This window comes from Amblyomma mixtum, chromosome 8, assembly GCF_055824585.1.
Source record: "Amblyomma mixtum isolate Tamu chromosome 8, ASM5582458v1, whole genome shotgun sequence".
In the NCBI taxonomy this organism is placed as follows: domain Eukaryota; kingdom Metazoa; phylum Arthropoda; class Arachnida; order Ixodida; family Ixodidae; genus Amblyomma; species Amblyomma mixtum.
Genome location: NC_143019.1, coordinates 82341247 through 82368165, shown reverse-complemented (window position 1 = coordinate 82368165; position 26919 = coordinate 82341247). Strand labels below are relative to the sequence as shown.

The 26919-nt window shown below is 47.3% G+C and overlaps 1 protein-coding gene across 1 annotated transcript; it reads right to left on the bottom strand.

The window, feature by feature from the left end:
* Window positions 1-791: 791 nt before the first annotated feature.
* On the bottom strand, window positions 792-25973 carry LOC149333218 (lipid droplet localized protein-like). The gene is made up of 12 exons (XM_089557680.1): window positions 25617-25973; window positions 24601-24707; window positions 23357-23437; window positions 21062-21191; window positions 19194-19243; window positions 15956-16098; window positions 11525-11642; window positions 10381-10500; window positions 8822-8878; window positions 7592-7715; window positions 5281-5362; window positions 792-1005 (listed from the first exon to the last, which is right to left on the bottom strand). Exons 1-12 carry the CDS (start codon window positions 25795-25797, stop codon window positions 792-794), a joined length of 1407 nt encoding a protein of 468 aa, XP_089413806.1. The 5' UTR covers window positions 25798-25973.
* Window positions 25974-26919: the final 946 nt, after the last annotated feature.

The window sequence follows — 26919 nt, the reverse complement described above, 5'->3', positions numbered from 1 at the left end:
TTTTTTATTATAATGACCAAAATTATGTTGCTAAATTTGCGGCCTTATGCTGAATTGTTTATTATAAAAAAACTAGATTAGCATCTCGAAGCACGCATTTTTTGGGGAATAAGGTGTTCTGCAATAAAGGACTATATATAAAGCAGATAAAACAATAGCCTAAGGCATGCGCAAATTCGCGCATTTATTTTTTTGCAGCAACGACACAAAGAAAAATGAAGGAATCACTTATAAGACAGCCAGGAACACCTTAGAACCTGCGTGCGGCAGTAGCCGATTAGTGCAGACGGGCGCGGCGTGCTGAAATCGCGGAGCGCAGAGCCGGCAAGGTCCCTTGGTGTGACGTCATGCGACTGGTGGAGAGACCTTAACAAAGTAGAGAGGGCGTTGGACCCAACATGCCTCCGTCGAGGGCGGTGTCCTCACCCTGAAAGCGGCGCTGTCCTACATGGCACTGTTGACTGCAACGTGGCGCCATCTAGCGACCTCGGGGTGATCTGCTCATGCGCAGTGGCAACTCACGGTAAGCGGGAGCGATAGCGGTACGCACTGTGCTAAAAGTAAATAAATTAATATTAAATAGTTTAGTAATAAATTCTTGCAAGCTAGCGCTCGTGTGTCAGCTGTTTCTTCACTGTCCTCTACTGGTTGTGCGCTAGAACTAGAACGCTAGAAAGGAAAACGGCAACAAGCAGGTGAAACACCGCAGCAGACCTGTGGGTCCTCATCACCAGGTGCTCAAGGGGTTCAAGCAGGAAGCTAATCCATGAAACAGGACTTCGGATGAGCTTTCAGCCCTTTATTGCGGCAACGGGAAAAGGCGAGCTTATTTCCCGCGGCTGCTCCCCGCTCAAGTGTAAGTCAGGGCCTGCAACAGCATCGGGTGCGGGCTTGGTCATGGCGCCCTGCACATTTCCCACCAGAGTCAGGTGGAAGCCTCGTTGCTGGACCCTCTCTAAGAAGGAGGTTCCATCAATGACAACACCTGGGCTCAGGACGCCGCCTCTGCAACGACAAAAAAACCACGTGTGCAGTTCAGACTTGATATGCGGCTTCCTGGTGGTGAAGATATGCGGCTTTCAATTGAGAACTTGCTTTGTGCAAATTTAATCTCTATCCTTCCATCTGTAATCACTTCAGTTATAATCCAAGTCTTTACGAACTCTTTTAATATTGCTGAACTGTATCTATTGCGTTTGACAAACCCTTTGTTAGCTTGTTTCTGTTGAGTTACACTGATGTATGCGTTGTATAAGTTTTTATTGATGGCAACTTCTATATTGTTCATGAATTGTTATTTCGTTTCTGCTTGCTGCTGCCATACTACGGTCTGATTTTCTGGCCCTTTGTCAGAGACAGAGAGAGAGAGAGAGAAAGGAATTTTAATGAGGGAAAGGTGGAGAGGTCGGCCGGTGGTAACATGGCCCTGGCCTGCTACTCCACACAGGGGAAAGGGAAGAGGAGGAAAAGGAAAGTGCGAATGAAGGCTGCCATCATCGGCCCTTTGTCAAGATGTTTGTGCAGCTTTCAGCCCAGGCGACCATCCAGTTTCTCCAAAATAAATTTCTTTTGTTGCAGCTAATCAGCAGAAAATACAACACGCCGGTAAGAAACCTTAAAATCTGGCACGATTTGTAGGATATTAATTTAGGTCTAGCCTAGTCTAGTGGCTATTATTTTAGGCCTACTTCTCTAAATAAGTTTTTACATGAAGCCTGGGTGAAATACATGACCATAGCCGCTTGGTTCCTTTATCCTGCACAGTTATTACTGCGAAAGCATTAGATGACTCATCGACCCAAAAACCTGGCGTCGCCACAAAACTCGCGATTCGTCGAAATCGTGCGACGCCATCAACATGTTCAGCAATCTTGGACAAAACCTCTGAAGATTGGAATATTGTAAGGAACTGTGGTGCAAATATTGAATGTTTCATTCTTCCGATGCGTAGAAAAAGCTCGCTTTTAATGTTTTTCCATCGCTCGCATCGCGCAGTTAAGACTGCCATAGAAAACAAGTGGGGAACATTTGTGACGATAGCAAGAACTTTAAAATGCAAGCCTGCCGACGGGAGATCTGTGGATATATAATGATTGTTACAGTTAAATCCTACAATATACGAATAAATTGCTTTGATAATCAACTCTTTCCGGTTGAAAAACGTTTTTGTCCAGAATTGTTGCGTATGACCGGGAAAACACGAAATATTAACCAGTAATAGTCATTACTAGTACTTGCCACAGCACCAACTACAATTCAGTAGAATTAGAATACAATTAAGATATCTTTGTAAAAAAATAAGAACATTGAAATATAATCGAAATAGTATTTTCATACAATTGGAATAGAAATTCAATGCTTTCCCATTACTGGCACGTTTCTTAAATGCACCCGGTAATCTTCTCCATTTCAAAGTAATGCGCAGTCACACAAGGAAACGTTCATTGACACTGTTGCTCTGTACCAAAAGTGATAACTTCCAGATCACGTTAGATTGCACACAAGACGCGAAGAGGAATCTTGAACGTTATCACTGAGCGGTTCAATTTTTATGTCCGCATCATATTCCTTCGCAAATCAGTCTCCTGCATTCGGACTGCTGGAGGCCTGAACTGCCTGAATCAGTGTTGGCATCAGCACATAAACGCCAGCACTGATGAAAGCAGCAATGATCCGAATGAAATTAAAATGAGCTCAAATTCAGGGATTCAGAGACACTTCTGTGTTTAAAGAAGACGATGACTTAAGCTCAAGATAAGACGAGGTAAAATAAAGACGAGGGCAAATACAGGTATGCGCAAATTAGCCGCTGGTTATTCTAAAGTGTGTTCCGTCTTCCACCATCTTCTTTTGTCCTCGTTTCACCTTCTGTTTACGTGTTGCTCCTTAAATACGACGTCTGACTTTGAAATAACGCAACTAGCCTCCGCTGTTACATTGCTGTAAGATTTTTGTGCTTGCCCACGGCTACACCCAGTGAGGCAAGCCAAGTTAACTGAAAAGATCAGGTTTCACAGTGTTTAAAATTGCACCGCGGTACACTACTCCACCTATAGCAGTGATATTCATTTCACTGCGGTCTTCCAAATTCTAGGGTCATTCCGGCGTAACGTGCCTCCGAATGCACTACAACGCATCCCCTTTACTCATGAATTTTATTCAATAACCTTTCTTCAATTTTTTTCCTTGCAACCTGACACCTTCATCACATGTCGTGTAGTTGCAGGGGCTCTACGATGATGCTTTCCTCCAGCGTTACTAACAAACTACAACTTCTTATCAATCAGTCGTGTGCAAGTGCAAATTTGTAAATTCCTAGTTAAGTAAACCAGTTTCCACTTTGGCAGGTATAATAAAACCTTCCAGTTTACAGTTCTTGCATTACCTCCTGTTCTTCTTAGTGGTACTTTTGCTTTTACTGAAAAAGGGGTATACATACACAGTTTACTTTGATTTCAAATTATTTGCAGAGAAAACATTGGCAAAAAGCGACTAATACATGGCGCCCCACGGGACCTCGTGACTGCCGTGCCCAAAGCACGGCGAAGGTCACGGACAATGTTTTGTAAAACGTTGCTTTCCCTCTTAGTAGGTTTTTGTAGAGGGACGGATGTCCCTTTTTGATCGAGAGTCCAAATACACTTCTCTTATGTGTGCGATATATATTGAAAGACAAGAATCAGACTCAGAGGCACTGACAAAACTACGTTCGCAATGGCATCCGAAATATACAACGTATTCTCAAACTGCACTTGGAAAAATATTTTCACACGATGCAAACGCCGAACAACAAGTGGATAAACTCACGATAGAGATAAAGTAGACGACCTACAGCATACTAACGACAACTAAACATTACACTTTCTCTAGCTTTTGCCTCTATACCCGCCAGGCACATTTAAAAAACTTTACAGAGCGTTCAGTAACCAGAGTGCGAAATAAAAACTGCAAAAATAAATTGCATGGTGTTCTAGCCGGTTCCATCGCATATTTCTTCACTATTGACCTATAACTACAGTTTGATTGTAGGTGGCAATAAAGCTTGTACCATCTCAATTATAGAAAGGTACAGGTAGTTCTGTAGACTATTGCGGGAGAAGCTTGTAATAATAAATGTTTGTTTTTTGCAACTTGAGATAAGCAGCAATGTTTCTTCATATCTCGATACGTTTCCAATCAATCGGCTACATTTCTTTTGCAAGAGATAGAATTTTTCTAAATTACACTTGCCTGTGTTGCCGCACTACATTGCAGTAGCGTAAGCGGCAGAAAATCGTCATACAACACACTGCCGCTTGAACCAAGCTGGTGAAGTAAATTCTACATCTCCATAAAAACGGAGGATTTCAGAAATATTTGTGCGCAGTTGAGATATGTTGTTGATCCAGCTTAAATTTCACCAAAACAAATATCTTAAGAACTGGCATTTCAACCATATTAGCGTGTTCATCCTGAAAGATTAACTTTTCAGTAATATTAAGTGACTTATTTTCTGCGCGAAGCACTCATATCATTTTTCAGCGTTTGGTTGGATAATATCTATATCGACATTGTTTGGAGCCACTGATTAGACACATTCCTTAAAATCGTAGAATCACGACCGCTAAACCGCATATTCGTATAAAATACATTGTTTTGTAGGTAAAACTTCAAGTCAGGTGATTTCAGCCACACTTTTTACGCTAAATTCTTTTTTCCATGCGTCGTCACTCACTTAGGGCTGGCGAGCCTCACTAACAAAGGTAAATTTGTCAGGGAATTATGCTGTCATTTTTTATTATAGGCGGATCGCTCGGAGAGTCAGGTCTTAACGGGAAGTGTCAAAATAGAATATAAGATGCAAAAAAAAACAGTTAAGTTCATTAATAAACGAGTAATAACGCGCGACTGTTTCCGAGGCATGAAACACATCGTTAAATCTGCTTCAAGATAAAAGTGGCCCTGGCACTGAGTCTGCATGTACGAATTGAGGAAGCACCCCCATTTAATCACACGACAGGCCTGCAACGAAGCCAGAACTATAGTGCAATATGAGTGGCGCTTTGAACAAGCCAGCTATCTAAAACACCGCGCAGGTTTCTTTTATTTATCGGAACAACACAACAAGGATGGCATTTGTCCACTGCGAAGACAAAAGCGGCTCGAACGCTGAGCATGACATCACCTTCACAACAGCAGCGGCACGAACGTCAAGCGTAACATCACCTCTATGAGAGCAGCTCTCCAATATGCAAACATTCGGCAGTTTGTTCCCTTTCCCTAGCAACCAATGAAACTTACCTGACGCTCATCGTGTCCTTCTCTTTCAGCACCACCAGTGCTACTTGCACCATACACATGGCTGTCGTCAGATATGCCGGTTCTGCCCAGATAAAAGATTTCAATCGTGAGTCAAGCAAGGTAAATTTGGTCAACTGGCGAAATCAAAAGTAGGCGAAATTCATGTTTCGGAATACACTGCATTCCTAGTTGACAATAAGGCTGCCGTGGAAAAAGTTGGCTTATATAACCTCCAACACTTCTCTTAATCTGTTCGTTCAAAAATTGAAATTTTGGATAATGGTGGATGCTGAAGATTATGTAAGCCGCCTTTTTTCATCGCAGCCTTATTGCGAACAGATTTTTCACACGAAACTAACAATGTGCATTTCGTGCGCTTTCGAATTGGTCAGCGACGAATACTTCGCTTTGTTGGAAAGCTTTATCCTGACCAGAAGCTGTTCCGCCGCGTTAGACCACGTAAGGCCGTCGTGATTGTTGATGTACTAATGTATTCAGTCGCCGCAAAACATGTCGCTGAGTTCTAGAACAGTGTAAAACTTCTTTAGCTAGGCAACACTTAATAAAATGAAAGGCTCTTGGTCTTGTTATAAGTTTGCTTTTCCGCTGGCCTTCTGCTGACCTGGTATTAAAGTCAGTCGGAACAAGTGAACTCGCAAGGAATAGTAGTGGTTTAGGTTAGTGAGCTCCAATAAGAATTCCTGCATGCGATCTGGTTGGGCATCGCACAGCCAACCACCGGGGTTTTGTGAGCCCTATGTGGCTCGTGTGTGATCCAGCCGGAGTTTCAAGTGCCTACGATAGTACCCTAAGTGGCATGCTTATTAAATCGTGCAAATCGCACTATGCTTATACAAATAACTGCCGGCCACAACGAGTGCAAAGCACTAATTTCATCATAATCTTCATCAGCCCAACCACGCCCACTGCAGAACAAAAGTCTCTGTCATGTCTCTGTAATTAGCCTATTCTGTGCCAGCTGCGGCCACCTTATTCCCGAAAGCTATCTACTCTCATCAGCCGACGTGTCTTTCTGCTACCCCTCATCTCTACCCGCTACACTCGCGTCCAGTATTCTTGGACAAAAAAATTTTAAAATTAGAATATTTGGAGGTACTGTTAGGGAAATATTGAATATAATGGTCTATTATTCCGATGCGTAACAAAATCGTTCTCTTAAAATTTTTTCATCGCTCTTATCTAGCAGTAAAGAGAGAGAGAGAGAGAGAGAGAGAAAAGGACGGAAAGGCAGGGAGGTTAACCAGGCGATGCCCAGTAGGCTACCCTACACTTGGGGAGGGGAAAAAAGGAGAAAAAAGGAAAAAGAGCAGCAATGAAATGAGTTTTCTAAGTGATCCATAAAGGCCAATGGGGAGCGTTTCTGACGATATCAAAAATGCCAATAGCAAGAAAATGCAAGCCTGCCGATATGTGACCTGCAGATATAATGATTGCTATAGTGAAATCTTTTATTATATAAAAAAAATTGCCTTCAGAAACTATTTCTTGTTGAGAAATGCTGGGTATGTATTACACACCCGCCCGTGGCCGTTTCTTCTTCTTGATTTCAAGTAGAATATCGTTAACACGCGTTTCTTAGCAATAGCAATTAGCTATAAGTGCAGCAGTTAGCTGTTAGCAATGAGCAATAAGTTGTCTTTTAAAATATTCGCTCGCAGTGATCGTTTCTGACCTAGTATACACAAAAAGGTGACACGAAGCATATACTCGTAAATCAGCATGGCATATGCTTCGAATGGATCACCTCCATTTACCATTCCATCCATAAAATCACATCCAAGAATTAGCTCATCATCAGCCTGACTACGCCCACTGCAGGGCAAAGCCCTCTCCCGTCTCTCTAATTAACCCTGTCCTTTGTCAGCAGCGACCAGCGTATTCCTGCAAACTTTTTAATCTCATCCGCCCACCTAACTTTCTGCCGCCTTCTGCTACGATTGTCTTCTCTTGGAATCCTTGCCTTAGCATCACATGTCCTGCGAAAGTCCATTTCGTCCTCTTGATTTCGACTAGGATGGCATAACCCTAGTTTGTTCCCTCAACCACTCTGACTGCTTCCGGTCTTTGAACATCACACCGATCATTTTGCTATCCATAGCTCGCTGCGTAGTCCTTAAACTGAAGCTGATCCCTTTTCGTTAGCCTCCACGTTTCTGCCCCGTAGGTGAGTACCGGTAGATACAGCTGTTTTTTGTACTTTTCTTTCGAATGGGTGGGAATTATCTACTGGCGCTCAACTCCCTTTCATAACGTAAAAAAACACGAAAAAGCTATAACAGTAGCAGCATACCGGGTCCATCTAGCCGGAGGGTCATGGCACCACTCATCTCACTGTCTTGGCGGTCACTGATGTGAGGCTCCTTCTCTCTCCAACCACTGCCGCGCATGTACATCGTGAAGGAGCATCCGAGAACCTGCAAACGGTATCAGTAAAGCGGGCAAGTGTACTCATCAAGTCCTTCCTTCATTGGTCATGTGTGAAAAGGAGTGCCGGAGCTTGGAGAATGACCTGTGTCCTGTCAATGCTTCGATGCAGAAAGAGTAGAGGCCGTATTCTATATGCTGTCCATTTTCTATTGTCCTTCTCGAGTTCTTCTGGTGTTCCGTCGCTGGTCACGCAGATATACCCGCGGCTTTCATGTGTGTGTGGGAAGCGGCCCATCCATTGGGTTGTTGGTGACCAGACCTAACCATTGGCTGTCTTTGGCTACGATATGCAGCCAGTGGTGAGGTCCGGCAATGACCACACAATGGCTGGGTCGCTTGCCACAGATGCATGAAAACCGCGGGTATATCTGAGTTACCAGTGACAGAGTGACCCTAGTCGGGGTCTGCAGTGCCACCGCATCTTGCTTATGTCACAGATCGCTGCTGGTCGATATGCATGATCACTTCGTCGTGTGCTCAGAAGGTGAGCTGGAAAACTGATACGGCTGCGAACGAGCAGAGTTTTTCAGACAAGGCAGTGGACCCTTGACTTTAAGGGTACACTTTCCGTCATGATTTTTCAGGACCAGTAGGAATCAAAACCAAACCATGAGGTCAGATGACTTTGCACCAAGGCTGTGCATCATCAGCAAAGCTTACCTACGCGAACTAACGGATCCAGTGGTACTTTGTGATATTTGAAGCGTTTTGCGGAACATTCATTTTGATTGACAGTGACGCTAATAAAATTTGTCATCGCATTTGTCTTTGTCAACCTCGTTTTCCGCAACATCGTGCAATACGCAGGCATAACTATGACAGCACGAAGGAAAAAGTGCTGTAAATACCGTATTGGTATGCCGCTCACGCATTACCGTGCTTAATTATCGCTCCCCATCCAGATGTCACATTTAACTGAATCGTTTGAGAAAAATATGACGAGCTGAACATCGCAACAACTGCGTGCGTAGCAGGTTTTCGTAAGTGCCAACCGGGCCACGACCATGTGGGCTGTGATCGCCGCAGTGCTGATAGCGAAACAGAATATTCCCGCTCCAACAAAGCAATAAGGATTGACCAAATCGACGCAAACCTGTTCTCTTGTGGGTCCACCACGCTTGACCATGCCTGCCGTGAAGAATCCCGGGAACTGCAAGCAATACCGGCATCCTTGAACAGAGCGCTAGTGATGAGAACAGCTGAGAAGCGTGCGTGCGTGCGTGCGTGCGTGCGTGTGTGTGTGTGTGTGTGTGTGTGTGTGTGTGTGTGTGTGTGTGTATGTGTGTGTGTGCGCGCGTGTGCGTGTGCGTGCGTGCGTGTGCGTGTGTGCGCGTGTGTGCGCGTGTGTGCGCGAGCGTGCGTGCGTGCGTGCGTGCGTGCGTGTGTGCGTGTGTGTGTGTGTGTGTGTGTGTGTGTGTGTGTGTGTGTGTGTGTGTGTGTGTGTGTGTGCGTGCGTGCGTGCGTGCGCGCGCGCGCGTGAGCGGCCCAGCCTGCAGCCGAAGCTCCGTAGGCGCAAAACGGTTCGGAATGGCGAGGAGATCGCAGGCTGGCGACGGACGGATGGTCAGCAAGAAGGGAGCCGCTTGCTGCAGTAACCGCAGCCCTCGAAGAGACATCGGATCCTTCGGCAATCATCCCCAGCGAAGCCAGCCCGTGTGCGCAGTGGGGGAACTCTGCGGAAAAGCCGCGCATTTTCAAGAATTTGCACAGCCCGTTCGCCCCCTGGTGCGAAGGGAACGTCTGCGGAGGCGGCAGCCACAAAAAGCTCGGTGACAAAGGAAATTCTAATGAAGGGAGCGACCAAGAGCGCGCTGGCGAGGAGGACCCCGAGGGGAGAAGAAAAGGCTCTACAGGATGCTGCCGGTGCGGTGACGACAAGGGGAGAACAATTTTGGACATCGGGCAGAGAGGCCGCACCCTGGCGGCAAAGCTGCTAACGCAACGGTAAATAGTGTAAATATATTCGGCACTGCATAACCTGAAATCTTGATGTGGTCTGGCTGAATCTGGAGGGGAGGAAAACAGAATAGAGAACGGAGAAAGGAACCTGCCTGATTTATGGTATGGTATGGTATGGTATGGTATGGTATGGTATGGTATGGTATGGTATGGTATGGTATGGTATGGTATGGTATGGTATGGTATGGTATGGTATGGTATGGTATGGTATGGTATGGTATACTTACTATGGTATGATATGGTATGGTATGGTGACGAGCAAAGCTGCACATAGTCTATGAGAGGCAGCGCAGTGGAGGGCTCTGGATTAATTACATCCTCCGGAATTTTTTTAACGTACACTTGCCTCGCATGAGAAATTTTGCATTTAGCCTCCATCAAAAGCCAGCCGTCACGGATTCCATCCCGCAACCTTGGGCTCAGCAACTGAAAGCTGAAGTCACTAAGCCACCGCGACTGATAATACCTCGGTTAACATGTTTCAATCATTTGCAATTCCTTCATTCAGCTAGGGATTCCCAACTTCGCAGGACGTAAAAAGAGGGTTGCCCATACCCGCGCATGTGGTGCTATCATACGTACTACAATGAGCCTGCCATCCACGTATACTTACGCGTCTCTACTTTTCGTCCCGTCGCCATACACACTCAATTCAGTAGCTTCGGCTGGCCCAGAGTGGTGAAGAACACTCACCCGTTCAAGCAGACGCTGTCCGCCGCTGAACTGGCTCAGCAAAGCACACACCACTGCCCAGAGAAGGATCCCGACACCGGTGAAGAAGCCTGGTACCCGAAAGTATGTGTGCACCTGCACCTGCAGTCGACAAAGGCGCCCTCTGGGGTAAAAACCTCAACCAGGGCTATCGCGCATGCCCCATTACTGTTGTACTCATCTCAATTATAAAATATTTGCGCGGATTCTGTACATCTAGCTAAAATCAACGTTTCCTGGCGTATACATGTAGATTGCTATGAAGTATTCGTTTACTGCCCCACAAAGAACGGAAAAAAAAATAGAATATGGGCATTGGTCTGCGCTAGCAATAACTAACCAGTCTACTCAATGACTGATATAAGTGATGTTAAATAATTCGCTTCCATTGTTGCAATTTTGCCACATTAAAGAACGTGCTTTCAAAGCCATTTGTGGTCCATAAACTTAATTCTGACCGTTCAATGTCCATCATCGAGACAGTATTACGTACGAACAGAGAGTTTTGTTGGGAACAACAAAACTTGTTGGGAATAAGGAAATTACGGTCGGTTCAGCTTACGGGGCTCAATGCGATGTATGCGCGCTAGCGCGTCGCGTTTCATTTCGCTTTCGGTTCGAGGATACGGTTTCAAGGTAAGGTTTCAGGCAAAGGTCGGCGAAAACAGCGCTTAAGAACCTTAGTGGTCGCGCAACGGCGATAGCGGTGGGCTCTGGATTCATTGCCCACAGATGGAAGTTGATGAAGACCACTAAATGCAATGCACAGCGCCAGAGCGTGGCAGTTAAACACAAAGGGTCCTCAGTTGCGACGACAGCATTGTGCCCTCGTGCTGCGGCCAGCGGAGCTGATCTATTCGCGTCTCTGCGGGTTCTTAACCCAGATGCAGCGCAGTCACGGTCATTAATACTTCATTTCTGCAGGTCTAGCTGGCTTCAGACAAACAGAAAATGGATTTTTTTTTTTCGAGATTGGAAACCCTAGTGCTAGTAAAGTGGACGGGGTTCACGACTACCAAACACAGTGAACCAGCCTAGTAAAGAATGGGGCGCCCACTGAAATCGCCATGCTCTTTGGAAACCATTCTATGCTACAGGTGGTCGCAGTGTTCCAGCAGCAACTGACCGGCTTGGTGCCACACTGCTGATGGCGGAACCCCTCGCTCTGATGCATCACGAATCGGTCGCACCCCGGCAGCGGTAGGCACCAGCCCTCGGCCACTTCGCTCCAGAAGAGGATGCATCTGAAACACGCGCCACATCCCCTTATAAAGTAGCTGACTTCAAGATGTCCTAAGGCGCATCTCTATTTCAGAATAACAATGAAATAAAATGTTCGCATAACATACGTTCCACTTTCCCCTGGTGCAAGGTAAAAGCCGTTGCCAGCCGCTGTCCTTGGAGGTATGTGAAATATTATGTCATTGCTTGGATGTGCGCGGTTATGACTTCCGCACCGTGGTAACGCTGCAACGGCTGCACGCACGTAGCGGAAATATTTTGCACTGCTTAATGATACATAGCCGCCAATTTTGAAGCCGCATTCCTTATGGATCTTCAAGCCCAGTTCTCCGGAACAATCAGCAACTAGCGCCATCTTTTGCGGTAGTGGACACCGCATAACTCAGGCAAATGTTTTAAAATCGAAATTTCCAGAAAACTAGAGAGTCCCGAAGATTCAATGCGAACATCGTGTACCAAGAGCGACTCCTCAATGCAAAATATAACCTCTAAAATGCTGTCTTCACTCGTCCCAGCTATTCCCGATGGTCCACGAGATGTACCGAACATTCGAAATTCCCGCGGTCATTTTGAGTGCTCAGCGCTACGCGGCACGTGGTGGCATTCGTGAAAACTGGCAGCGTTTGTCTAATTTTCCTTGCCTACTTTTCCCACTCTCATAAGTTTTTGGGCACTTCTACTACTGAAGCACTGTGCAGATGCTTCGAAATTCCCCACCGATCAAAGCCTTCCAAGCTATCAGGAATACTGCGCGTTGGGATGTTGGAGAATCGCACTTTCATCTTGACTCGTTACAAACGCTATGGTCCTGTGGTTTTTTCTTATAAAAAAATACGGCGCTGTGGACGGGATCCCACCCACCTTGTGGGACCCTTGCACCATATAAAGTACCTAATTGCCGTATGTGTTCGCATTCGCGGTCTTATAAGTCATTTATATTAGTAAATGGCGGCATATAAGGTTCCCGTGCTCATATCTGGTCGTGCTTGCGCTCATATACCTGCGCATATAATAATATATGCCTTATATATTTTTGTATTGCTACGGACGCTGGGAGGACGACGAAGTGCTTTGAACGACGACTACGCTCTGGCGCGCGCTTGTGTCCTCTTTGACTGACCCAAGCCGTCGATCCTATACCTAGCAGATTACCTCTACTGTATATAGTCATTACGCAACATTTGTTGGAGGTTGCCGAATTCAATCCCGGACGCCAAGCTGGATCTCCGCGGTGGCCGCCATCTTGCTACCATGTCTACCGAATCCGCTCTGTCTCCTCCAGAAACGCCAGCCATCGTCGTGGCCAACCACCGCGAAGCAGGCATATTATGCAGGACAGACGACCTTGATGAGGATGACTGGCTCGCCCTTTACGAACGCGTCAGCGCCCATAACAGGAGGGATGCGATGGTGATGCTCGCAAACCTTATACTTTATCAGACCGGCAACAAGCGAGTGTGGTTCAAAACACACAATGACGACTTCACCTCATGGGACATCTGTAAGCAGAAACTCCGCTACATCTTCGGGAAACCATCAGATGTCAACTCGCCGCTAAGAAGGGTCTCGCGTCGCGCGCCCAAGTGTCTTCAAAACCATACATCTTCTACGTTCAAGACGACCTGGGCCGGCTTGCACGAAACAAATAAGACCGGCTTATTTCCAGTCTAATCTTATTCGCGGTCTAAAAGCTCTCTCGGTTTTGAAGAAAGGAAAGGCGCATAGCTGGTTCATTTTGTCAGTGGACACCTCAAATGCACCACGAACTCCGACTAAAAGTTCGGTAACTCAATGTTTTAGTCGGCGTCGTGCGCACTTGAGGCACTCACCGACAAAGTGAACCATCAATGCGCATTTTCTTTTCTCAAAATCGAGAGAGCTTTTAGACCGCGAATAAGATTAGACTGGAAATAAGCCGGTCTTATTTGTTTCGTGCAAGCCGGCCCTGGTCTTGAGCCTTAAAGTTGACAAAGACATGTCCGAGGCAGAGAGAGCCAGGCACATACTGAAAGGTACTGCCGACGATGCCTTTAACCTGCTGCTCTGCAAAGACTGTTCTACAGTCGCTTCTGTTCTTGCCGGCGTTTCGAGCAGGCCAAACACCGGCGCATTTCCCATCGTTTTGACCGGCTGCCGAAAATTGCTGCCAGCTCCTCATGTGATGATCTGCCCACACTGCGGCAGCCTTTCGACCCGGCTAACTTCACCCGCATCGTGCGCCGCTGACTGGAGGCGATAACGCACGCTTTTTCTACTCTGCAACTACCGGACAACACCCTGGCACTCATTCAGGACGTCATTCACCAGATCTTGTGAACATGGCCGTATCTTCTGCTCGCGTCGCGGACAACGTTAATGCCAGCCCGGACACTAAAGTGATCGCGGCTGCCACTTCCAGTCGCAGCTTCTCGCCACGGTACCAGTACCGTCATCCTGGTGAATGGAATGGCGTACCCCTGATGATAGGCCAATCTGTTTTACTTACTCGCACGTCGGACACAGCTCTCGCCACTGCCGCAGCAGTTGGTCCCCCCCACCACGTCCCTTCTCCTTCGTCGACCGCCGCAGCGACTACGGCCCACGCTCCCATTCTCCTACCACTCGCCTCAGCTCTTCTCCTTCCAATACCGCCACTTCTCGAAAAACTAGCCGATGCAGCCTCTGGAGGTGACGCTGCATCATTGAGCCGGCCTGCAAATCCTCTCTTGACCCCACTTCCAAACGTAATCTCTCACCTGGATGGTGTCCCGGTCTTTGCCCTCACTGATACTGCGCCCACGTGTCTGTCCTGAGCCCTTCTTTGCGCCGCCGTCTCAAGAAAGTTTTAACGCCCGCCGCCACGTCCACCGTTCGCGTCGCCGATGGCAGCACCGCTGCCGTGACTGGAATGTGCTGTGCGCGAGTCAGCATTGGCGGACGTCATATTACAGTTATGTTCACCGTCCTGACCAGGTGCCCTCAAGGCGTGACCCTTGGCCTTCAGTTTTTAACCGCTCGTTCCGCTCATACTGATTGTTCCTATGGCCTTCTCCGATTGGAGCTGCCTCTCTGCTATGACAACCCCACCAGCTCACCTCACCACCACTCCACCGAGTTCCAGATAAAATATATCGATAAATTATAGCGGTATGGGCCAAATATATCTGGCCCATGCCTGCCATTTTTGAAAATGCAATACTGGGCGCCGGTATGGCCTCAGCCTTTTAACGCGATAGTGTTAAGGGCCCCGTGCCGCAGAAAAGCCGGTGTCGTCGGCGGCGGCGTAGGCCGTGAGCGAAACAACCCAGAAGCATTAATAAATAAAACCGAGCAGGAAATTGGTCGAGTTGGGTTATCGAACGAGGGTCACCGGAGTGCGAGACGAGCACGCCAACCACTCCGCAACGCCAGCTTTTTTTTCCTTTATTGCCTGAAAACTCCGCCACGTCATCTCGGGGGTTTTGAATGAACAAAGACGCGACTAGTGAATAAGGTTTTGTCTTATAAGGGTGCTTTAGAGACATGCACTGTGGTGCATATTAGTAACTATCAGCATGAAAATTACAGAAGTCGCAATTAAGCGAGTATCAAAGTACGTTTCCGCAACTTTTCCTCTCCGCTTGGCGCGCACGTAGCGCCATCAGGCGGCGCCCACTAAAACCACTCCCTCCTCCTCGCAATGTACGCCAGTGCCCCAACAGGTAGCACGCGACGGCAACGCCTCCCGCTCACGCGGTGAGCGGCGAACAACGCAGCGCACATCCAGGGCGCGTTCACCGCGAAACTTGCGGTTTGCTGCTCGTTCGTTCGGCGCGGAAACTATGCTGGCGTTCGTAGCATCGGGTTTATTGAGAGGTCTCCTAGGGACTCCGAGCGATTTTTCCCACGGGCTAGGCGTCGCGCCGAACGGGCAATGGCGTTCCGCGGACTCCCTGGCAGGCTACGAAATGCTGTCGCAGCACTAATGGCGGGAAGCAAGGCACCAGGAACCGTAAATGCTCAGATACTGCATGCACAGGGCTCTAAATTAAAGAAACTAGTACAAGTCTCAGGCGACATGCAACGCAAGTATGTGGGACTTTTTCTTTACTGCCGCTGCAGTGTTCATATGTCTCACTCTATCCCCGCCACCCCCCGCTTCAAAAAGAAAATGTGTCCTGGAGGTGAGCGCCTGAAATTACAGGCGTCTGACTTTTTTCAGGTGTCGAATATATGAATTGCGCCAAAATGCTGTTTTCATGTGTCAACAATTCAGAACTCATTATGGTCTATCCTTCCTATCGCAGCACTCCTATCGCAGCCCTGCGTAAAAAGGTGCAACATGCAGGTACTGTACCTTCGAGCCACGCACGAGTGATCTGACAGAAACTTCCTGGCAAACCCCATTTCGCCAAAATCCTTCGCCAGCTTCCTAAACTGCGACCTTTGAGATGCCCAGTGAATGAGGCTATGGAATGTGCCGAAGTTGATCTTCATCCCCTGCAAAGACACACGTGCACACGCGCATTCTGTCAGTGGATATGTAGGATAAAGAGCGCCTCGACACACCGAAACGTACAGGGTGTGACAACACTGAATGAACACGGCATCATTTCCCCCTAACAAACTAGCTAGCTTGTTTTCTTCAACGCTATGTGCATGCACCTACAATCAGAAGTTTACGAAACATAACGTAGGTGAAAAAAAAAAGCTGAATTAGATCCATGCCATCAAATTCTATATTTGGCATGTTATTTGTCATAACAGCCCTAATTTTGAATGCGAGAATCGCGCAGTGAATGAAATATTCTCAAAACCGGCATTTACGCTAATGAACTTTTTTCTCCAAACAGTGTTCCAGAAACATATCACGCCGAGTGTGTAACGATGGCGTTTTGTGGAAACTATACTTCAAGCACAACGTTGTGCCTACATCTGGCAAACAAAAAAACTGAAGGTATTGGTACAAAAAAGGCATAAATAGAAGCTTAGAAAGTGATTTTATGTGGAAATGCTACCCGCTGTATTGCTGCTCTATTGAAAGAGAAAAGAAAAGCTTTTTATCGAAAATACACTGACTAATACTTTAGTTAATAAGGGTTTAACGTCGCAAAGCGACTCAGGCTATGAAAGACACCGTAGTGAAGGGCTCCGCAAATATCGACCACCTGGGGTTCTTTAGCGTGCACTGACATCGCACAGTACATGGACCTCTAGAATTTCATTGCAGTGCCCCTTTCTCAATCACCGGCTTGCCAATCTTCAGGCGGCGTAGTGTGCTCCATTGCTGCCTTGAAGGGTCTCGTGTTCAGGGGCTCAGATTATTGTTGTTTGTGCCATCTTGTTTGTTCCTTTCCACAGTATATTTAGTACTTGATATGCTTCCTGTCATGGGATTCCTACATGCCGACTGTGAACCTTTTATACCATTGCGATTTCATCCGCTTCTTCGGCGCGAGTTTTCTGAATTGCGGCACTTGCTCTCGTGTTCAGGTCTTTATTTGTGGTTGCTGTTGTCATCGAATTTTTTGCCTCATATTCAGTTGCGTCCGTAAGCAAAATTTGTGGTGTGCTCCCGTAAACTTTCTTTAGGTTCCTTCTCTGCACGTTGTGCTCTGCGGCCGCATATTTCTAATAACAATAATTGGTTTTCGAGGAATGGAAAATGGCGAAGTGTCTGTCTCACATATCTCGATGGACTCCTGAACCGCGCCGTAAGGAAAGGGAGGAAGGTGGGAGTGAAATAAGAGAGAGGGGAAGGGGCGCCGTAGTGGAGGTCTTCGGAATAATTTCGACCACCTGCGGATCTTTAACGTGCACTGACATCGCGCAGCACACGGGCGCCTTCTTGCTTTTCGCGTCGATCGAAACGCGGCCGCAGTCGTCGGGTTCGAACCACGGTACTCCGGCTCATATTTCTAGGTACTTGTGCGATTTCGATCTGCTTCCGAATTTCTCATGGTATGTCTTCCTTGTTCATTCTGGTTACTAGTTTTGGTCGTATGCGCCATCGATTGAGCTGTGGGGACTTGCCCCTCTTCATACCTTTTGAATTTGGTTTCCCGCGATGCACCCTTCCTAGTTAGTTACCTTAACTAACAAGAGGGGGCGCCTGCGTCGCATTGACACGGGCGCTATGAACGACTAGAGTTTCCGCGCGGGAGAGAGCACTCGCTCTTCATATATGGTATTGATCACGTGTGCAGACGTGTTGGCGCGGCGCTCCGCTCGCCGCCAGCGAGGCGAGGCCTCATGGGAACATTCCCGCAAGCTTGTTCCGTCCGCCTTTGGAGCTCCTCTCCTGCCCTAGCGTGGGTGAACATTCGCTTGTAACTTTACTGGTGAGTCGGCCGACCTCGATTCCGTAGCATATTTTGTTGGTAGCTGGCGTTATTTTTGTTGTAGCAATAAATGCTGGTATGTGTCAGCCAGAGTCTCGTTCTTTTGTTTCCCTCAGAGCAAGGCCAGCCGTAGTCGGCGTGCGCTCGGTAGCGCTCGCGATCAAGGGGTGGGGTCGGTGGTTTGGAACTGTGCCAGCCGCGGTTAAGCAGGGAAAACTTAAGTATCCCCCTATTACAGCCCCGCAGAGCATGTTCCTTCCAGAGTGTGCTTGTGATAGGCTTTTTCGCTGGCTGATTAGGTGTGTTTCTACGAATTCTTCAACGCTGTTATGGGTGCCTATGGCCTCTAATTTCATGTTTGCTGCTTGTGAGAGTAGCCGATGTGCCTGTTTGTAAACTTTCCCCGTTATGCATTTTTATCCTTTTCTTTCGGCTTAAGGACAGTAAACGGGGTGTGATCTGGTATCCTAAATACGCCGAAGAGCATGGACTGAAAAGCTCTCCAGGAAAATGAGAACTTCTCCTTGTGAAGAAATCCGCATAGGGAATGGCATAATAGGCATCTTTAGCATACCGTGTAGCGTGTTACCGTTAGCATTAAAGGAATACCGGGAGAGCGCCTACCACCAATGCGCATGCGCAGATCGCCTCGAGCGTGCCAGATGGCGCCAGGTACCCGGCAGCTGCACGCATGCCTGCCGCATCGAGGCCAATCAGCGCGTGACTGACAGTGGGCGGGATACCGGCACTCCCGTAACAGCAATGGTAACACAGTATACTAAAGGTTGCTAATAAAGTATTGGAAGGTTTCTCCATAACTTCTACTACCTAGACTTCATAAATATGCGCTACAATTGCAGAGCCGAAAGGCTTCTTATGGGTTTCACCTCCACTGCAATGCGCCCGCAACAGCCGGGATTTGAATCCGCGTCGTCGGGCTCAGGTGCCGTAACGCGGATAGACAGGGGTAAAAAAGGGCGACAAGTTTTGACTGCCTGAGTCCCTGACTAAGTTATTCCTGAAAGCATCAACTTCATTCCAAATAATCACAGAAGTGGGGGGCATCGTCTGTGAACGTACGGTTAGCCGCAAAGTAAAGTATTGTCACTTTGGTTCGAAACGGTGTAAGAATATTCTTACACCGTTGGCCTGGGAAACAACCTGCGTGACGCACGAAATTCTAGCTGCCTTTTCACAAAGAAATAAAGGTTATTCAACCCCGCCAGGCCGGATTATTGATACAATAGTACTCACCAGCGGGCCTGGTTTTAAAATTACAAATGACTCAACTCGCTCCAGGTCACCTGAAAAAAAAAGGTAAACGATTTTAGAAGAAAATTACTAGCGTTTGAGACATTGGTTTTTGGCGCTAAGGAGGCGCCCCTTATGAAAATTGTCTATAGAGAGTCTATAGACTTCTTATTGACTCTACTGACTTCCTATAGATATTACTTTTTGTCTCTTCAGAGTTCATAGACTGTCTGTAAACAAAAGTCTACTAAAAGTGTGTGGCCATAAATCTATAGATTGTCTATAGACTGTCTATGGCATTTGTATTGCCTATAGACTGTTGTCTATAGAGAGTCTATAGACTTTATAGAGAGAAGCCTGTAGACACTCTATAGACTGTCTAAAACTTTTTTTGTAAGGGACAGGTTGGCACTGGCGGCTGATCGTTCATGGAAGCACATAAGAAAAAATTTCGACCAAAACAGCGAGCACAAACCATATGAACTAGCTGATTCAGTGATTATGAAAACCAAGTGCCAAATCAGTGCACCTGTTTTGATTCTCGAATTGCAGAGAGAACACGGCGAAGTAGATGACCAGCCATTCAATGCAAACAGGACGCAAATGTTTTTCATATCTGCTTTCGCTCATGCATTACAATGTTCAGAGGCACTCTTAACTTCCAGGCTTCCAAATAATATAAAAGCTCAGACTTTTCTCCCTCAGAGCGGCGAAGAAAAGAGAGGGATAACTGTATCGCACCCTGCCGCCCTTGACCCCATTGCTGCCCATACTTCCAAGTTCAAGCTTCAGAGCAGGGCTGCAGAACTGGTTTCCCAAGTGTCCCAGGGATGCCCCGACCCAGGTGTCTCTTATGGCTGATACCAACCTGGCCAGCACTGCCTTAGAGACGGCATTGACTTAGAATGGTGACGGCGATCAGTAACTCAATAAAACAAAATATTTCAGTACGTGAGGCAAACATGTTTTATTTTTATTTTCTGTTTCTTTTTTGGTTGGCGCCTGCTTTTTCACGACTCACTGTCCACTTCAGCGAAAGCTTTCATTTACGACGTTCTATACGAGAAGCACGACGTCGATGTCAACACCTAGCTGTTTGTCCTGAAAAAGGCTCCACACATGCATATTTCGAAAACGCGCTCCCTCGGCATCGCCATATTGCTGTCTGTACTGTTGTCTGCACCAGGTTCCAGCATAGTGTAAGTGGTAGTGCGAACTCTTTGAACCACTTTGCAATAGTCCAGAGATAATGTTTACGACATCTGCGCGCATACGATCTAAAGGTCCACAACTGTAGTTTTAAAAACTTTCTTGCTTTTACTTCCACATGCCACATCAAGTGTCACGTCAGTTAACAGGTCACATGATGATGCAATAGTGTGGGCATGTGACCCAGATAGCCAGATAACCCTCGCGTAATTCCATTCTCTCAACGGTACTAATCCTAACTTCCGGCTGTGCCTCCCAGCTCGGTTCGAACCTTTGCACGTGAATTGCGCGCTTATGAACGCAACGATGGCGTATAATTAAGCAAACGTTTTGTAATGATGCGCAAGACCCGTCCTGATATCGATGCCGTCAAGGTCAGCATATCTTGGACACTCGGGTGCAGGGATAAAGAGGGTAACGGGAGGGTGTCCACTGTAAACATCAAAAGAGTACATCCAGCAGAACCTCATGCCACCTGCACTAGAGCTAGAAGTCACCGTGCCGTGCCAGAAATCCATGGTGTACTAGTCCCTTTATGCACATCACTTCGAAACAGATGGTGAAATTTTTTTCCTTTCTGTGAAAATGCTGCAAGTTCGTGACAATTGTTTTTGTCCCTGAAGCGAGAACCCATTCAGCGAATGGAACGATCGGAGACGCACCTTGAAAGTGCTTCCGTATGAAGGACAGGCAGGTCTCAGCACAAATGCTGCCCCAGCCACACGCGCTCACGACCAAGATTCCCTTCTCGCGAGCGCCTTCGTCGAATTCAGCCCGCATCTGTTCCATGTACTGCAAGAGGCGGAAAAGGGAGCGTCAGTTTTGTACGAACATTTTAACAATGGTGCGTTTGAAAGAAAAAAATGGCAGCAACACTGCCAGAAACACAGAGTTGTTGGAAGGTAAACTCTGAATTCTTTGTTGCCGTCAAGACGTTTCTTTTAACAAAAATCTTTCTGCCTACCTATTATATCTTGGGGTTTATTAGTTATAAAACAGGCTGCATGGGGGTGGAGCTCGTCGAAAAGTGTCGGCTCCGGTTGAGAGCTGGCAGTGGGCTCTCCAGCAGGCGTAAATAAATTTTGGAAGCCATAGCAGCGGCGGCTTGGGCAGATAAACACACATCAGACACAAATATCTCTTGTGAAGCACCGGCGCCGGCTGGGCTCTGCCGTGGGCGCGAGGACGCGCGAGCGCCGAATACAAGGCACTACAGACAGTAAATTTAAGCAATCGACACATTCCGTTGCTGTGTATGGTCAGTACACTCCCATGCTAGTCTAATGAGAAACCGACGGTCCTCAAGTCAATCGGGGCAGTCTGCAAGAGAAGCCGTACGTTACGACAGCCCAAACAACGCTCGAGCAGAGGGTCACATCATTCCTTGCTCTTGCACCAATAAGTGCCTATAGGAACGAAAATTAGCTTGACTGCAATTTGTACGCCTTTCTGCACACATTAAGAACGTAAAAATGCATACGCATTTTTTTTTGTTAAATATTGATGGTTTCTTCCTCACTGATCGCAGAATGCAATCTTCTTCAAGTTTGGAAGGCTGCAAGTACTATTACGCATGAACTCACACAAAATAACATTTAACCAGGTAACACAACACCTGCATCTGCGCCCTCTTTCAGGGTCTCATTCACTTCGTTGTCGCTTTGCTTGAGCTTCCGTTCGAGCAATCAGAGGCGCCGCTGACGGCACGTGACCCTTCGAGTACATTGCCAATCAGCCCCTTGCTGTTCACGCGGTTGCTGCTGGCGTTCGTTGCGCCGTACGAGCATCTTTTCACCTGTTCCGATTTATTATTCTACCCTCAGCAACGTGGTTGAGTTCAGTGGCGGCGCACACCGCTCAACCAATCAGAAGCATCGAGTAGTCAGGTGATCGGCGAGCGGGAAGCGCGCTCGGTCGGCTGTGTGTTCGCGGTGATGTCACGGTGCAGGATCACGTGACCGGTGCTGGTCACGCGACAGGCTTCAACGCCAGTGAACACGCCTGTGACGAATGCGCCAGCAATGATCGAATAACAGCCGCGCTGCGGAACATTCTTCGCGACAATAAATATTGCGAACCCAAGTTACTTCTGTGCAAGCAAGGCGGCAATTTTGGCTAGTTGTCTGTTCATGCTGGTGGACCGCCATCGCTACCACTAGGAACAGAGAACAAAACAATGATCACAACACAAACGCGTGGTTGTGAGTTGCGGGCTTGTCTTGTGATCATTATTTCGTCCTGTGTTCCTAGCGGTCGCGCAAGCAATCCATCAGTATTACTCGCGGCAACGAACAAGTTAATGACGACGACTGTACAACTGCTTTTATGCCTAACTACACAATGACTGCCCCACCTTGTAAGTGCGCCCGTATCATATTAGCGCAGAAGTGTAGTTTCAGGGGCAGACTCAAGTGTAGCGTTTACATGCATTCTGCAGAGAACAATCTGAGTGATGTAGCACAGTTAGTACAGCTGAAAGTAACAAAACTGAGACTGGTATTGACGGGTGATGCGCATTTGGCAATTATTGTGCTCGCCGCACACAATTAAGTTTTAACGGTGTCGTTCCGTTTGCAGCAAACAGAAGTAAACGCAGAAAATGAATAAATACTCTTTATAACTAATTTCTCTTAATAAATGTATTATCTCCCAAATTGTTCATGGCTTTAGTACGGTATGTTGCCGGGTTAGCTGGTTCTGCATGCTAGCTTGTGATAAAAGGCGTTACATTCACATACGCAAAGAGGCAGGACGTCTTGTCGTTTTGCGTGTCTCAACGTAGCGCCTTGTTTCACAGTTTGACAAGTTGATATGATTTGTTTCTGATAATTCCCTCGCCGGCATCTAAACCAAAAAAAAATGAAAATGAACACAACATTACATGGGAATTTCACCACCTGTTTTCCGCGACGCAAGCAATAAAATAATGCGAGCGGGTGGAGAAGGTTACCCCTCACCTGAGTTTCGGCGCTGGCGTCAATGTGGTGGGTACCACTGTCAACGCACGCCTCGACAACCTGTCGCCCAAAGAAGCCGTACTGGGACAAAGAGAAAAGCGGCGGCGGTTATTGCTGGATGCGTACACACGCGAAAAATGTGCACGTAAGGAAATAATAAGTGAGAAGTGCAACGGTGTGAACATATATTTCTTTACTTCCTCGCTATATGACCTGCTGTTTCTGACTGCTATGTGATTAATTCGGCTGTTGAGGCTTTCATGTTTTTTGTTTGTTTTTTTTTTTTTTTTTTTGGGGGGGGGGTATTCTTGCAGTACATTATAGGTAAGGCAATGCACCTGTAGGGCAAGTAGTGCCTGCAGATCGGGACAGCGAAAGGAAACTAGCTAGGATAATAAGAACGAGGTGCAGTGTATTCCGGAGGTATTCTGGACTCATGAATAGTGGCAGTGACAACATTATACTGTAGGTATCCCTCAAGGGGATATCTGTAAGGTTCAACAATATAATGTTGTACACTGCCACTACTCGCCTATGGTGCAGAAAGCCTGGAGCATAACAAAAAAGTTCGCAACTAAAATTCCCACAGTGCCGCGAACTACGGAAATGATAAAGTTCGTGATAAGGTTGAGATACAGGAAGGGAGCAGAATGAGACGGGAATGAAGGCGACCTGCAGGTTAGCGCCCGTCCTGTGTATTCTGTGTCGTCTTCGTCTGTCTAGCGCTATGTATGCAAGAATACAAGACCTAATGATGTTCTAGATGAGTTCAATAAGAAGAGAATAGCCTGGGCAGGGCATATAATGCGAAATAATTACAACCTGTAGTCGTCTAGGGTATCACAGTCGATTTAAAGCGAAACCAACCATGGCAGGGGTCGACAAAGATTCAGGTGACCGGATGGGTTTAGGAAGTTTGTGGATATAGTAGGCTATGTATACAAGGATACAAGACCTAATGACATCCTAGCTGAGTTCATGACGAAGAAAATGGTATGGGCAGGACATGTAATGCGAAGGAATGACAACCTGCAGTCGTCGAGGGCATCAGAGTCGACAGATTGAGGTGGCCGGATGGGCTTAGGAAGTTCGTGGAGAGGGTGTGGTGAGCTGGCGCGGGACAGCCTTCATTGGAGATCGATGGGTGAGGCCTTTGTTGTGCAGTGAACGTAGTTTGGTTGACTAAGGTGATTATTTTGACGGCCCTCAGCTGCATTCTCTTCAAACATAAGCGCCCTACTCACAGGCCCGACCATGTTCAGCACTAGGCGGGTCCGCTGGGCCATGGACAGGAGGGAAGCCGCGTCCGTGACATCAGCCACGATCACCGGCACGCCGTCCAAGGCATCCTCTGCGTCTCGCAAAAATGAAAGCACTATTTTTTTTGTGTGTTACAGTAGTGGCGGTTACCTAATAGCGGCGCAGGCAGGAGAGGGCAAAGTTCAGGTGCAAACCGGTGCGTGCAAAGCTTACTTAAGATTACGATGTAAAATATACTAAGCCAGCAATATACTAATATACTACGATTCCGTGGTTTTCTTTGTATTTTAGACGATACTTTCTGTATTTGTTGCAAGCAAAGCAGTAAATTCCTCAGTTGTCAGTCAGCGCTGTGTCTGTGTGTTTCTCGACTTTGTCCTGTCCCTGCGCACTGTTTTAAATGCTGTAAGTGGTAAGTACGTCTACTTTGGGCGGGTAGTGGCCGCAGATCCAGATCGCGAGAGTTAAGCTGGTTGGTTTAGTTAAGTAACTAGAAGAACAAGAATAGGGTTGAGAGCATTTGGCAGGTCCTCTGATATCATGAAAAGCAGTTTACCAATATGTAACGTTAAGAAACACGAAGAGGGCAGGGACCAAACACCAGTTAAGGACATCCTAATCGTGAACAAGAGGGATAAATAGGTTTGAGCTGGACACGTAATGCGAGGGCAAAATAACCGATGGTTCATAACGGTAACAGAGTGAATTTCAGCGTAAGGGTATTATACCAGGAGGTGGCAGAAAGTTAGATGAGCGGATGAGATTAAGGAGCTCGCTGCGACAGGGTGGCGGCAGCTGGCACAGGACAGGGTTAATTGGAGAGATATAGGAAACGTCTTTGTCCTGTATTGGGCTGGTCAGGCTGATTATGATTATGATGATGCGATAGCGTAATGGGTTATTCCTGCATATGCAGAACGGTCCTCTATATGAGAACGGTGCATACCGACCTCTGACAATGCCGAGCCCAGCGCCATAAATGGAAAGCTGCGATGCCCACCTTGGAGGTCGAGGTTCGTGGCCGCCTCACGCAACGTCTTCCGCAGCTTCTCGACGCATCGACCGGCGATGCCCCAGCGCAGTCCTTCGGAAGAACGCTGCAGCTCTTCGACCACGTACGCGCCAGTCATGCCCGTGGCTCCGAAGAGGACGATGTCGAGCTCCCGAGCTGGGGACGGCATACCGCTTCCTCACGACTCGCTCCTTCCAGATGTGTTTTCGGGAGAGCTCTGACCGACGGTGACGATTCGCAAACAACTTTTCGCTGGCTTTGATCCGGACAAACGACTCTTCAACGTTGTAGCACACTCCGCAGCGAATGTCGTTCTGTGAACTGAGATGCTCCCCGCGAGCGCCCGAGTACGTTTAGGGCAACTACTACTACTACACGAAAACAGGTTAGGCGTTCAGCAGTGCACAAGGCAACGGAGAGGGGAACTAGGAGACACAGGAAAAAAAAGTTCCACCGTGTCCCACTTCCGCCACGCCGTCGACATTTGCATTGGTCAACGCTCCTTGCGCTAGCAACGCAAACAGCTGCAGGAGGGCAGCGATTTTCCTTCTACGGTTTGTTTTCAGATTGGCTGTACCCGGTAATGTCGGCCATCTGCGTTAGTGTGTTTTTTTTAGCTACAGCGAGTGCAGGCTGTCGGTAAGCGTTCTGTTTGTCCATCCGAGGATGACAACTTCGACACGAAATGGCTTTCATTCCATGCGGCTACAAATGATAAGACGAAAATCGAAAAGTAAGCTATGGATAACAACAACCTCCATGCCGTTCAATAAACGCCAGCCTTGGAAGTAAGCCCATTTGTTCCATGAACGCCACACACACTGTCTGTTTTTTTCTTCTCGCGCAGTGAAAAAGAGGACATTTCAGGAAATGCACCTGGAATGGGCGACGGCTTTGACTTGATCCCTGTGCTCGGTCTGCCTAAGCGTCAGTATAGTTTTTCTACTCGTATCCGGCCTTTCCAGTTGTGTGATGGCTCGAGCACTTGCCGGTGGAAGAGAGTTGACAAGAATTTACACAAAAAACATTTGCGTTTGATGATTCTGGGTGGAACTGTTGCTCGTGAAAGTGTCCACAAGTGTCGAACGCTGTCTTTACATTTTGGATCGGTGCTGCTCGAAGTGCAGCAGTAGTGTTATAACGGGTTTGCAGTGTCTTGGAAATGTCTTGGAATGTCTTGAAAATCTCGCCGCGTTTCTCTCCGGCGTATAGCAACTTCTCATAGTCTAAAGAATAATAAAATCCCGCAGAACAAACTTATAAAGAGCCCCTTTATGCAAGGACAGATTAC